Source organism: Leptodactylus fuscus, chromosome 8 (genome assembly GCF_031893055.1).
Source record: "Leptodactylus fuscus isolate aLepFus1 chromosome 8, aLepFus1.hap2, whole genome shotgun sequence".
NCBI classification, from domain to species: Eukaryota; Metazoa; Chordata; class Amphibia; order Anura; family Leptodactylidae; genus Leptodactylus; species Leptodactylus fuscus.
Genome location: NC_134272.1, coordinates 31,021,125 through 31,034,558, shown reverse-complemented (window position 1 = coordinate 31,034,558; position 13,434 = coordinate 31,021,125). Strand labels below are relative to the sequence as shown.

The 13,434-nt window shown below is 42.1% G+C and overlaps 1 protein-coding gene across 1 annotated transcript in view; it reads left to right on the top strand.

The window, feature by feature from the left end:
• Window positions 1-13,434, top strand: part of LOC142216502 (aldehyde oxidase-like) — a 91,050-nt gene that overhangs the window by 53,340 nt on the left and 24,276 nt on the right. Inside the window, exons 8-17 of the mRNA XM_075284376.1 lie at window positions 1,078-1,267; window positions 2,010-2,099; window positions 3,509-3,657; window positions 6,581-6,683; window positions 6,767-6,889; window positions 8,363-8,459; window positions 8,566-8,690; window positions 10,757-10,881; window positions 12,386-12,473; window positions 13,277-13,363. Coding sequence (XP_075140477.1) covers window positions 1,078-1,267; window positions 2,010-2,099; window positions 3,509-3,657; window positions 6,581-6,683; window positions 6,767-6,889; window positions 8,363-8,459; window positions 8,566-8,690; window positions 10,757-10,881; window positions 12,386-12,473; window positions 13,277-13,363 — 1,177 coding nt within the window. The remainder of the gene's footprint in view (window positions 1-1,077; window positions 1,268-2,009; window positions 2,100-3,508; window positions 3,658-6,580; window positions 6,684-6,766; window positions 6,890-8,362; window positions 8,460-8,565; window positions 8,691-10,756; window positions 10,882-12,385; window positions 12,474-13,276; window positions 13,364-13,434) is intronic.

The following is a 13,434-nucleotide window of genomic DNA, read 5'->3' as shown; positions in this document are numbered from 1 at the left end:
TTATTGTATAATTCTCCTGTCCCTGTCACTTCAGAAAACCCCAGGGGATAACCCCCATTACAAATCAGACGTATACTTGCCATTAACCCCTTATATTCTGTGGTCAATGCTAACCACATCACCTAAGTCATTTTACAGAAAAAAAGTTAACTAGATTTTTCTTCTCCCTTTGTTAATGAAAGATAACAGCAACAATAAAAACCACACAACTGGTATCAGCACATCTGCAACGACCCCCAAATAGAATTAGAACATTGCTTATTTTACATGATAAATGCCATAAAGATTGAAATTCAGATGCCGGAATTAATATTTCTGATCATACCACTTCTCAAAAACAAAAATAATAAAAACTGATCAAAAAATCTTATCTACCCACAAAATACAAAGTCTCATAAAGCTACATTGAAATAAATTATGTGAAAACAGGAACGCAGAGAGGTATAAAAGGTTAGTGGTTTAAGGCTACAATGTGTTACATTGCTAAAGGGTTAAAATGCACATAAGGCGCCCGAGTTATGTGCCAGCAATATTTATTTGAGCCATATGTTAAAAATCTGCAATAAAAAAAAAAAGGCAATTTCAGGAGGGTTTTTGCAATTTCAATTTTAATGTGACTCTTAAGGGGTTAATGTCCCTTGAGTCATCCCAATAAACAGTATATCTTCCATCACCTGCCCTTATTGACACCCAATTTCTCCCATACATGTACAGCAAGTGTCACAAAGGGGTTAAACAATATAGGAAGATTTTTAATTCTGAAATGTGAAACCTTTATGGAACTTACAGTAGCAAAAGGAAGGATAAGAATGAAACATGCCGGCACTAGCTTAGTATTTAAGGTTTGGCTTTTTGGTCCCCCTTCTAATGTATCTATATTAACATCAGGCTTTAGGTAATAAATCAGGCCAAATAAATATAATTGATTAATGCAAAAAAGGGAGGCGGATTGTTAAACTTCCATACATGCCATAAGCGGCTAGGTTACATTCTAGGAAGCGATTCAGGTGTAATGTTATATAGAAGCCCCTGCAGCCATACAGATGGTCTCCAGCTGATGAACCTTCTCTACCACAGGCACTGGAATGAGACAATGCTTGATGAAGCATGTAAATTATACCTGGAAGAGATCCCAGTACAAGAATCGGCCCTATTTGGGATGATGGATATGGAGAAAACGCTGAGTATCAGCTTCTTATTCAGGTTCTACCTTGAAGTGTCCCAGGAAATGAAGAAGACAATGCACTTTCCCCTTAATGATATCAATGTGAGTCACAAAGTATCTCTGTTGTTTCAGTGAGTAAACTTTCTATTATCCCAAACTGTTGCCCTCTGACGATATTACTATAGGCAGAATATGCAAATCTGACTTCCGTGATGTAATTAGGAAGACTGAGAATCAGTCATGCAGCCCAATAGGTGGCGCTCCCTTTAACATCTTGCCCGACCTTCTCAGAGGCGTTTGTTTGCAATGATGTTGGGATTTTATCAGGTAGTCTCTCAGCCAAGGACAGCTGTTTCGATGTTATTGCATCTCGTCAGCTTGGCGCAGAGAGGACTGACCTGGCAGAGATGAGAGGCTTCTAGACAGGGTTGGGGAGATATCGTCACTCCATAGGGAGAGACCACCATTTAGGTGTGTGGAGTCTTATTAAGCCATTAGCGCTTCACTGTGCAAGGGAACATGGGAAGAATATGCAAACCTGACTTCCATGATGTCATAGGAGCTACAGTAACAGCACCGATAGCTCTTCCCCCGGGGTACATAATAGGAAAGCTGATAGTGCGCTGAATTGAGCACACTGTCAGCTTTCTAGCGGTATGTAAAACCACATGGACATGAAAGGTCCTCTTCAAGCACAATATAGATATTTGACATCTGATGGCTTGTAAGATGGAGAACTTAGAAATGTATATATTTGATGTTTCTTAATCCATTCATCGTCTGTTGTGTTTTTAAGCCTATGGTTGTCATTTATTAAACTTTGACCGAATTCTCCATTGCACAGGACATGCACTATGCCACATCTGCTTCAAACAGCAAGAATTCATGGAAAGTCTCTCCGCAGAGGACTTTAAATGGTTTCCATGCTGATCATGTATGTATTTATATATGTATGTTGATATACAGTATATATACTGTATAATATAAGTTGTCGTTGAACTGTTGAAATGAATTGTTATCTATAGCTAGGCTAAACATTTTTTTTTTTTATTTTAAAGGGGTTTTCAGGGATAAAAGTATTCATAAATCATTCATAAATCATTAATATCAGATCAGTGAGGGTGCTACAGACAGCACCCCACTGACCAGTTGTTCTAAATAGCTGATACACAGAGAATGGAGTAGAAAGCAGACAGCTCTCTTCTCCGTGTAGTTGCTGGACTGGGCCACCGCAGCTTAGCTACAATTCAATTGAAGGTTAGCTGATGTTTAATAACCTGGCCCGGCTGCTACACAGAGAACACAGTTGTCTGCTTCCTGCTCCATTCTCTGTGTATCAGCTGGTGAGAATAGCTGATTCATGTGGGGTGTTGGGTGTCAGACCCTCAGAACAGGTCATCCATTTTTTTTTAGCCTGGAATATCTATTTATTGTGTTGACCATAGCCATTGTTAACAAGTGGTAAAATCAAGCAAACAGCAAAGTTTATTGCAAATATAAGCAGAACAATGAGTCAGTATACAAATCTGACCCTGGATGTTGAGACGGGAAAAAATATTCCTAGTCTAGATGAGTGAGTGTGCAAATGGGTGCCATTGGTCCTGGCTGTCCAAAATTTTGAGTGAGCGACATGGAGGGCAAGCACCTGGATATTAAATGGTTTGAAGATTTTCCATAGAGCAACCAGACCATTCAGGTGATGAGATTGTGTCTGCATAACTCATCTACAATGTTCAGGGAACAGTTCATACAGCTATTGTACATCTATTGGCTTTCAGGTAACAGGGTGGAGCCACAATGTCTGTTTCTTCTGGACCATGACAACCCATAATGGACTTCAGCACTGTCTTCAGCACGGGCATATCAAATTAAAAGGAGTCTAGTACCACCAAAACTGCTTCCATATCACTTATATGTCATTGTCAGGACAGTTTGGCTTCATGTGCATGACTAAGTGTGCAGCCTGAGGGGCTTCTGATTTTTAATTGAAGGCCCTCGAATGACACTTGGAGGAAATTAGTGCACCAAGGCAGGGCCACAAGCACAGGAGCACTGCAAATTCCTGTCCATGGTACATGTCAGTCTTTCTGTTTTGGTAACAGCACTGGGTGGTGGCCACAAAAGAGAATAGGCGCTATAGCAGGTGCGCTACCGCTTTGAGCAGCTCATTTGCATATGGAATAAAAGTTGAATTTCTCAGCAACAAAATTGCATTTTGTCACAACAAGTGATTTTTGAGATTGTAAACTCCCTTTTATTACAACTAAGAAGAAAATTAGAATATAACATAAAGGAATATATTGAATTCAGTAACGGAGTCTTCATTTTGTGTTTATGTCATAGAGTAAACAGCAGGTTACAAATGAACCTTACAAACCTCATGGCCTTCAAACCATCGTAGAAGAAGAGTTTGTTGATGGAGACACGTCCGCTGTGGAGGGAGAGCTTTTTTTAGCATTAGTAACCAGCAGCAGACACCATGCAAAAATCATGTAAGTTTCTGAACTATTAGAATGATATCAGTCTATGGAGATTTAAAGGCATCATTTTATTCCGACCCTTCTAAAGTTCTTATACTTCAGTGTATTTCTGACATCAATCATAGACAGCACCTAAAGGCAGAACATTAGCCAAAAGACTTCAGCAACTAGGTCTAGTGTCTTATTTTTCAAGGGGGGGGGGGGGTGTTTATAGCCTTATAGAATGAAATTCATATAAATTACTAGCAGGAGAACCTGGCTTTGCACAGGTATATTTCATTTTTTGTTTGTGTAGTGGCCTCGTAAGAATTGTCCAGTTTTAAACTGGTGTATTTTGTATTGTTTGTGTGTGTGTCCATAAGCAACTCAATTCAGATATTAGTGAAGAACCTGTGATCGGTTGTTACGGAGACCAGAAGTAAAGCTGTGTGTATGTGACCTTGTGTAAAAGTGTCATCCACAGCGCCCTGCCCTTTTAAAACTGACATAAAGCAGTGAAGAAAAATGGCTGGGTTGCTATGGAAACCTGGAGTAAAACTCTAATATGTGGTACTCTGTGCACATCCGTGTATCTAATCCTCGGCGTGTGATACTGTGTGCTGACTTGCGTATCTAATCCTCTAGCATGTGGTACTGTGTGCAGATGTACATATCAAATCCTCTGGCGTGTGATACTGTGTGTTGACTTGCGTATCTAATCCTCCAGCGTGTGGTACTGTGTGCAGACGCGCACATCTAATCCTCCAGTGTGTGGTACTGTTTGCAGACACGCATATCTAATCTTTTGGCGTGTGGTACTGTGTGCAGACATGTGTATCTAACCCTCCCCATGTGGTATTGTGCGCGTGTATCTAATACTTCGGCGTGTAGTATTGTGTGCAGTGGTATGTATCTAATCCTCCATCATGTGGTATTGTGTAAAGACATATGTAGCTAATCCTCCATCGTGTGGAAGTGTGCACAGACGTGCGTAATCCTGCGGCATATGTAACTGTGTATAGATGCACGTATCTAATCCTCCGGCGTATGGTACTGTGTGCTGACATGCGCATCTAATCCTCTGGCGTGTGGAACTGTGTGTAGACTTGCGTATCTAATCCTATGTCATGTGGAATTGTGTGTAGATGCGTGTATGTAATCCTGTGGCATGTGTAATTGTGTATAGACGCACGTATCTAATCCTCTGGCATGTAGTACAGTGTGCTGACATGCGTATCTAATCTGGCATGTGGTACTTTGTGCAGACACATGTATCTAACCCTCCCGGTGTTGTATTTTGTGCAGTAGTCCATATCTAATCCTCCGCTGTGTGGAATTGTTTGCAGTGGCACGTATCTAATCCTCCATTGTGTGGTATTGTGTAAAGACGTGTGTATCTAATCCTCTGGCGTGTGGATCTGTGCGCAGATGGGGTGTATCTAATCCTCCGGCATGTGGAACTGTGTGAAGATGCGCGTATCTAATCCCCTCGCATGTGGTACTATGCGTTGAGTTGCGTATCTAATCCACCAGTGTGTGGAACTGTGTGCAGACTCGCGTATCTAATCCTCCGGAATGTGGAATTGTGTGTAGATGCGCTTGTATAATCCCACGGCATGTGTAATTGTATGCATTGGCGCATATTCAATATCCCCCGGCATGTGGTATGGTGTGTAGTGACGCGTATCTAATCCTCTGGCGTGTGGTATTGTGTGAAGACGTGCGTATCTAATCCTCTGGCTTTTGGTGCTGTGTGCAGATGCGCGTATCTAATCCTCTGGTGTGTGATACTATGTGCTGACTTGTGTATTTAATCCTCTAGCATGTGGAACTGTGTGCAGACGTATGTATCTAATCCTCCAGCGTGTGGAACTGTGGGCAGACGCGTCTATCTAATCCTATGGCATGTGATACTGTGTGCAGATGCACGTATCTAATCTTTCGGCGTGTGGTACTTTATGCAGATATGCATATCTAATCCTCTGTAGTGTGGTACTTTGTGCAGACACGCATATCTAATCCTCTGGCATGTGATAATGTGTGCTGACCTGTGTATCTAATTCTCCAGCGTGTGGTACTTTGTGCAGACGCTTGTATCTAATCCTCTGGCATATGGAACTGTGTGCAGACATGCGTATCTAATATTTAGCCATGTGGTACTTTGTGCAGACACACACATCTAATCCTCTGGCGTGTTATACTGTATGATGACCTGTGTATCTAATCCTCCGGTGTGTGGTACTCTGTGCAGACACGCATATGTAATCCTCTGGTGTGTGGAACTGTGTGCAGAAGCGCGTATCTAATCCTCTGGCATGTGATAATGTCTGCTGACCCGTGTATCTAATCCTCCAGCATGTGGTACTTTGTGCAGACGCATGTATCTAATCCTCTGGCATGTAGAACTGTGTGCAGATGCCCGTATCTATTCTTTTGGCGTATGGTACTTTGTGCAGACATGTGTATCTAATCCTCTGGCATGTGGAACTGTGTGCAGATGTGCGTATCTAATCCTTTGGCTTGTGGAACTGTGTGCAGACGCGCATATCTAATCCTCTGACATGTGATACTGTGTGCTGTATCTAATCCTCTGATGCGTGTATCTCAGCTTGGATATCAGTGTTGTATTGTACATGTGGAGTGACCGTGTGTATTGCAGTTGGAATATGAGTGAAAGACTTGCAGGTTTGTTTTGGCTAATGGGGGGGTCAGTGTTTTGGGAAAGCTGTATCTCTGGAACGGTACGTCCGAGTGAGTTGGAGTCTCATCTTAAACCTTCCCAGACACCTGAAGTATCTGTGTGCCAAATTTGGTGAAGATCGGTCCAGTCATTTGGTTGCACATAAAGAAGAGACAGACAGGAATTCATTTTTACAATATAGAGAGATAGATTGATCCCTGACTGCTGTATATACTGTATGCTGCATATTAACGGTACATCTTGTTGTATTATCAGATCCATACATAAAGACGATGCACTGAAAGTACCTGGAGTAGTTGATATAATAACCTTGGCAGATGTCCCGGGATTAAACTCTGATCTGTTTGCAGAACAGGAGGTATGGTTGAAATGCCTGTTTCATTACTTCATCACCCACAGCGATAGCATGTCTATAAGCACATATATTTCTATCTTCCCTAGGTAAAATACATTGGACAAGCTATATGTGCTGTAATAGCAAACACCCAGAACCATGCCAGCCAGGCAGCATCACGAGTCCGAGTACAATATGAAGAGCTGGAGCCTGTTGTTCTATCTGTTCAGGTAAGAATACTGCAGATAAGTCATGTGTTCTTAAGTAGAGATGAGTGAACACTATTCGAAACAGCCGTCAAAATAGCTACGTCCATTCATTTCTATTGGAGCGTGCTATTCGAAACGTGGTCGCTCATCTCTAGTTCTTAGGTTTCCCTCTAGATAGAAGATCACACACAGTGGCGTAACTAGGAATGGCGGGGCCCCGTGGCGAACTTTTGACATGGCCCCCCCCCCATCCCAACTGACGCCGAAGACCTCGACCGACCCCCTCCTCTGCACTCTATTATGTCCCTTACTGGCCCCTGCACACAGTATTAACCCCAATAGTGTCCCCTGCACACAGTATTAAGCCCAATAGTGGCCCCTGCACACAGTATTATCCCCAATAGTGTCCCCTGCACACAGTATTAACCCCAATAGTGGCCCCTGCACACAGTATTAACCCCAATAGTGGCCCCTGCACACAGTATTATGCCCCAATAGTGGCCCCTGCACACAGTATTAACCCCAATAGTGGCCCCTGCACACAGTATTATGCCCCAATAGTGGCCCCTGCACACAGTATTAACCCCAATAGTGGCCCCTGCACACAGTATTAACCCCAATAGTGGCCCCTGCACACAGTATTAACCCCAATAGTGGCCCCTGCACACAGTATTATGTCCCTCTGTGGACACCCATAAACAATTATTATACTCTGGGGTCTTTTCAGACCCCAGAGTATAATAATCGGAGACCCGGGGAATAAAAACATAAAAAAAAACCCCACTGTTGCTTCTTACCTGTTCCCTGGCTCTTGTGCTGTGCTGTCCTCCTGTGCTGACCATCGCTCGCGTCCTTCGTTAATGACGTCGGACGTCACATGACCCGGGAAGCATGCCGGGTTCATGTGACGTCAGAGACGTCAGACAACAGTAGGACGGAGACCTGGCAGGATCGCGGAGAGGTAAGTAACAGTTTTTTATGTTCCTTTACCTCTCCCGATCCGCCGGTCATTATACTCGGGGGGTCTGCAAAGACCCCCGAGTATAATGATAGCCCCTGTGGGGCCTGCGGTGTCACTTGCCGATCCCGGCCCAGCCAGGATCGGCAAGTGAATAGGGCCCGTAACAGCCTATTTTAAAAAAAAACGCAGCGGTAGCGGCTGTCACCGGGCCCCCTAATGGCCCGGGCCCTGTGGCAGCTGCTACTGCTGCTACCACGGTAGTTACGCCACTGATCACACACTATAGAATATATTTCCTGCATTATGCAGCTCAGTTGTCAGCTTTGCTGTGTAGACTGGGGCAGGGTCAGCACATTTATCTCACCATCATCTTTACAAAGGATGGAATTTAATCATAGACAACAGCTTTACTGCACTTGCAAAAAAATGAAAATGGAGATTGCCACTGTCATATATACAACACTGAGCCTATGCCACCACTGACCCGTGCTTGTTGATATATCACTGCTACTTTTGCTTTGGTACATTTTTAGGATTCCATAAAATACGGCTCATTTTTTGAGCCAGTGAAAACAATGGAATATGGGAATGTGGAAGAAGCTTTCAAAAGTGTAGATCATATACTAGAAGGTAACTATACCTTGAAATTGAAAATATGCTAAATGTCCTACACACCACATGGTAGGTCGTGGTCATTGTCTGGAGTGCTGAATTTATTTTACTTTTCAAAGAACAGGTGAAGACTATATAGGAGGACAGGACGATCTTCGCCTGGAATCACAGACCGTACGTGTCATACCCAGGGTAGAAGAAAGTGAACTGGAGGTGTTTATATCTACAAAGGATCCATCATCTATACAGGTAATATATGTCACCTGATGATGTCAAGGGACCTCATACATACAATGAAGAAAAATAGAGATTCTTTATAGAGAAACTTTATATGTTAGTGTCTTAGAGGACTTGTTCAGGATTCTTTGGCGTCAGCGGTACGGGACTGCAGTACAAGGCTCCATGCTGTATGGGAAACAGTTGGCTCCATGCCCTGTATACTGGAGGTCAATATACTGTAGGAGGGCCAATAAAAGTGGAAATACACTGTGTGGGGGCCAGTAAAGCGGACACTATACTGGGAATAGGCCAGTAAAGGGAACATTATACTGTGTGTGGGCCAGTAAAGAGAATGTTATAAAATGTGGGAACCAGTAAAGGGTGTGTTATACTGTATAGGGGCCAGTAAATGGTTTTATAGTGTAGGGCCAGTAAAGGGGACATTATATTGTGTTTGGGCCAGTTAAGGGGATGTTATACTTTTTAGGGGCCAGTAAAGAAGTTGTTATGCAGTATGGGGATTATTCCACCCCCTGTTACATACCTTCTATGCACCGACTCCCCCATAATATACCTTCCCCGCAATTTGCCCAGCCCACATGACATGTTCCTCCTCCACCTTCACCCCAGTATTCCCTCTTTAGCAAATCTTGCATATGTCCGTGTCATTGATACAAGTAGAGTGCTAGCTCTCAAATGTCATATATGCTCAGGTTTACAGTATCGAAGAAAATGAAGGCACCTCAGTAATGCTCATCATGAAATATCTACTTATTGAAAGAGAAGCTTCTTGCTCTGTTTGTCCCCTTCTATAGAATATGGACAGCTATTTTTGCTTATGTACCGTATATACTCGAGTATAAGCCAAATTTTTCAGCCCAGTTTTTGTTTAATTTTTTAAATTTTTCAGTAGCTGCTGCATTCCCCCCCCCCCCCCCTCGGCTTATACTCGAGTCAATAAGTTTTCCCAGTTTTTAGGACCTGAGATATTATTTGACAAGATTTCCTATTTATTTTGCAAACACAAATTCTGCCCTTCAAGGATATATAACCTATTGTAATAGGCTGAAGGCTGTATTTACTGATAAAGGCGCTCTAATAGATACAACACTGAAATATACACAAAAAGGGAGGAAAAAAAGAGGTGCTCAGAAAGGAACCCCCTCCGTGTAGATACAATACAAAAGAATCCGGCATTCTCCAATTTTGCTTACACTCCAGACCAAATTCATGATATTGGATAGTGGAGGAATATGGAGCAAGGTAGGCGGCACAGTGACTCAGTGGTTATCCTTGCAGCACTGGAGTCCTGGGTTTGAATCCTACCAAGGACAACATCTGCAAGGAGTGTGTATATTCTCCTCGTGTTAGGGGGGGAAAAAAGGAGCAAATTACCGTATTTTTTGGACTATAAGACGCACTTTTTCCCCCCAAAATTTGGGGGGAAAAGAAGGGTGCGTCTTATAGTCCGAATGTGGCCACCTGGCATCCACTGTAATAGAGAGGCTATAATGGGGTCCGTGCGCTTTAACTGCACAGCGCACAGACCCCATAGACTATAATGGGGTCCGTGTGCTTTAACTGCACAGCGCTCCTCCTAAACATTCTCCTCCTGCTACTTGGACTTGGTGACTCTCTTTTAGTTGAATAGTGGTTTCCCCTGAAATGAGCATTTTTTCCCATAGACTATAAATGGATTCAATATTCGATCAAGTAGTCGTATATTGAGGCTCTACTCAAAACGAATATCGAATCTCGAATATTTCACTACTCGCTCATCTCTAGTCAGAGGTATCCTGTGTCCAGGAGGAAACACGATATAAAGCAAAATGCCGAGAGCAGAGAAGGCATAAAAAGGTACAGAATGGCCATAACAACTATAACCATTTTTTCCTTATTGCAGAATGGTCCTCCAAGCCCACTTTTATTATCAGACTCCATGATTTGTTGTTACACATCTGCTGCAGACAATACCATCTTGTCTCAAAAGATCAACAATTTTCAGTAAATTCTATGGCATTTATAGTTTTGCACTTTTTTCTATGTGTAACTGTGCACCTGGGCAGAACATCTCACTCCATCCCTTCTGTTGACAGGCTGCAGTAGCATCAACATTAAACCTTCCCTCTGATCACATCTTGTGCTGCGTGGAGAAAAGTCAAGGCTTGGAGCACCCACACGCGGCATCTCAGGCAGCCATTACAGCAGTGGCTGCTCACAAGTAAGTATGGACAATATGTAGTCATCTATGTATGCATGGTGACGTACTGATGAGGTAGCGGTGTATAGCGGTGTAGCATTGTGGGTATTTCTATATGTGAACAAACTTGAACTGATCTCTGAAAACCACCTCTGAAAAACGCCTCCCTCCCCTCCTGATAGTCCATAGACAAGCGGAGATGACAGGGAGTACAGAGAATTGAACTGGGGTTTTGCGGAATGGTGTCAGTGGAAACACCTCAGGATTAATGCTGGGCAGACTAAGGAGATGGTGGTGGACTTTAGTAAGCAGAGAAGTGCCCTGAATCTGGTGGACATCCAGAGGACGGGCATTGAGACAGTCAAGACCTATAAGTACCTGGATGTACTCCTCAATAATAATCTGGACTGGGCTGATCACCTGGAGGCACTGCAAAGAAAGGGTCACAGCAGGCTCTACCTGCTCAGGAGGCTGAGGGCCTTTTGATTCCAGGGGCCACTTCTTATGTCCTTTTTCAACCCTGTGGACGCATCAGTCATCTTCTTCGAAGTGGCCTGCAGGGGAGGTAGTATACTAACCAAGGACAGAAATAGGCTTGGCAGTCTGGTTAGAAGGATTAGCTATATCCCCTGGAAGCCCCTGGACCCAGTACAGTTGGTGGGTGACAGAAGGATACTGTTCGTGGTGAGCTCCATGCTGAAGAACAACTCCCATCCCATGTATTAGACCGTGACAGCACTGGGCAATACTGTCAGTGACCGATTGCTTCACCGCAAGTGTGAGAAGGAGCTTATCAAAGATCATTCCTCCCAACCGTGGTAAGGTTATATAATCAACATCAGACTAAGTGAAGTTCACTCTGCACAGAGAACTAAATGATCCTGAGTCCTAGTATCTTTTCTATCTGCTATGAGCTTGTATGTGTTCTTTCATGAAATATATTACTGTATTATCCATGCTGCTGTAACACACTGAATTTCCCCATGGTGGGACTACTAAAGGATTATCTTATTTTATCTACTACTGCTAACCTACTACTATACTACCACTAATATACTACTACTACTAATATACTATTACTACTGCTGCTAATTCTATACTATTATTACTACTACTATTACTACTACTATACTATTACTACTACTGCTACTACTACTACTATACTACTATTACTACTACTGCTTCTTTACTACTACTATTACTACTGATACTACTACTATACTACTATTGCTACTATACTACTACTACTACTACTACTACTGCTATAACTGCTGCTACTACTACTACTATACTACTACTATTACTACTGCTGCTTCTATACTACTACTGCTACTCTACTACTACAACTGGTACTACTAGTACTATGCTACTATTACTACTACTGTTTCTATACTACTACCACTACTATAATACTATTGCTACTATACTACTACTATTACTACTTCTGCTACCACTACTACTATACTACTGCTGATAATAATAATAATAATAATAATAATAATAATTTGATCCTTCTATATTTCAGAATGGGTCAAGCAGTGAGCTCAGTTATTGAGCGAAGAGAGAAGATGCCAGTGTTAAGGGCACAGCCTGCATTTTTTGGCAAATACAAGGTTGGTTCTGTGGATAGTCAGAATTGAATGTGCTCATTTTTATCTTGTAACTAAAGTGACATTGCATCCATCAGGCATGCCTTATATGTAACCCACAGTCTAGTCAACATTTATGTAATTTAATCAAATCTAGCAATAGCCTTGTGTATTATTTAGGCTGCCGTCAACAGATGGTAAAACTAGAGTTGTTTTCCTACATACTATTACTGTATTGTACTTTTTCTAAAACCTAGTTTTCCTGATCTATGGAGACTTTTGAGATATGGCTGCTGAGGGAGGAAGCAGCAACAGAGTACAGTACCTAAATTCCAGGATTACTTGAGATCTGAAAGTTTGGAAGTTATTTTGTACTTTAACGCCATTTTATAACATCTTGAATAAAAGATTCTTTATTCGGACTGTCATAGAGACTAGTACAGTATGTACCTATGTACTTATGTACCTATGCATATGTTGCAGTAGAGATAAATATATGCCCCAAGAAGTAGTAATCAAATCCGAAATAGAGACATTATTACTTCTGTTGTTTTGGTACAAGGTTCATGGCCTCTGTAACTTTGTTTCCTTAATTTAACAGCTAGGCACCTTTACATACGAAAATCCTGCCACGGGTTCTCTCTGCTATACGCATTGCTATTTAGCTCAGGTCTTCACTTGGGTTTCTCCTTCCTTAGGTTTTATTCACATACCCATATTTGTCAGGACTTCATCATTTATTGCTTCTAGTATTATTAACAGGTAGTTTTTGTAGCATGTATACAATTCTTTATTATCTGAGTGCTAAATATGTATTTTGAATGTAGGTGGGGTGTATGAATGATGGAAGAATTATAACATTGGATGTCACCTACTACTGCAATGTTGGTCACAGACCTGATGCATCTTTCAAGGTATCAGAAATCTAACCTTCCTTCCATTATAAATCTCCAAAATGCATTTAATTACTATAAATTGTAATAAG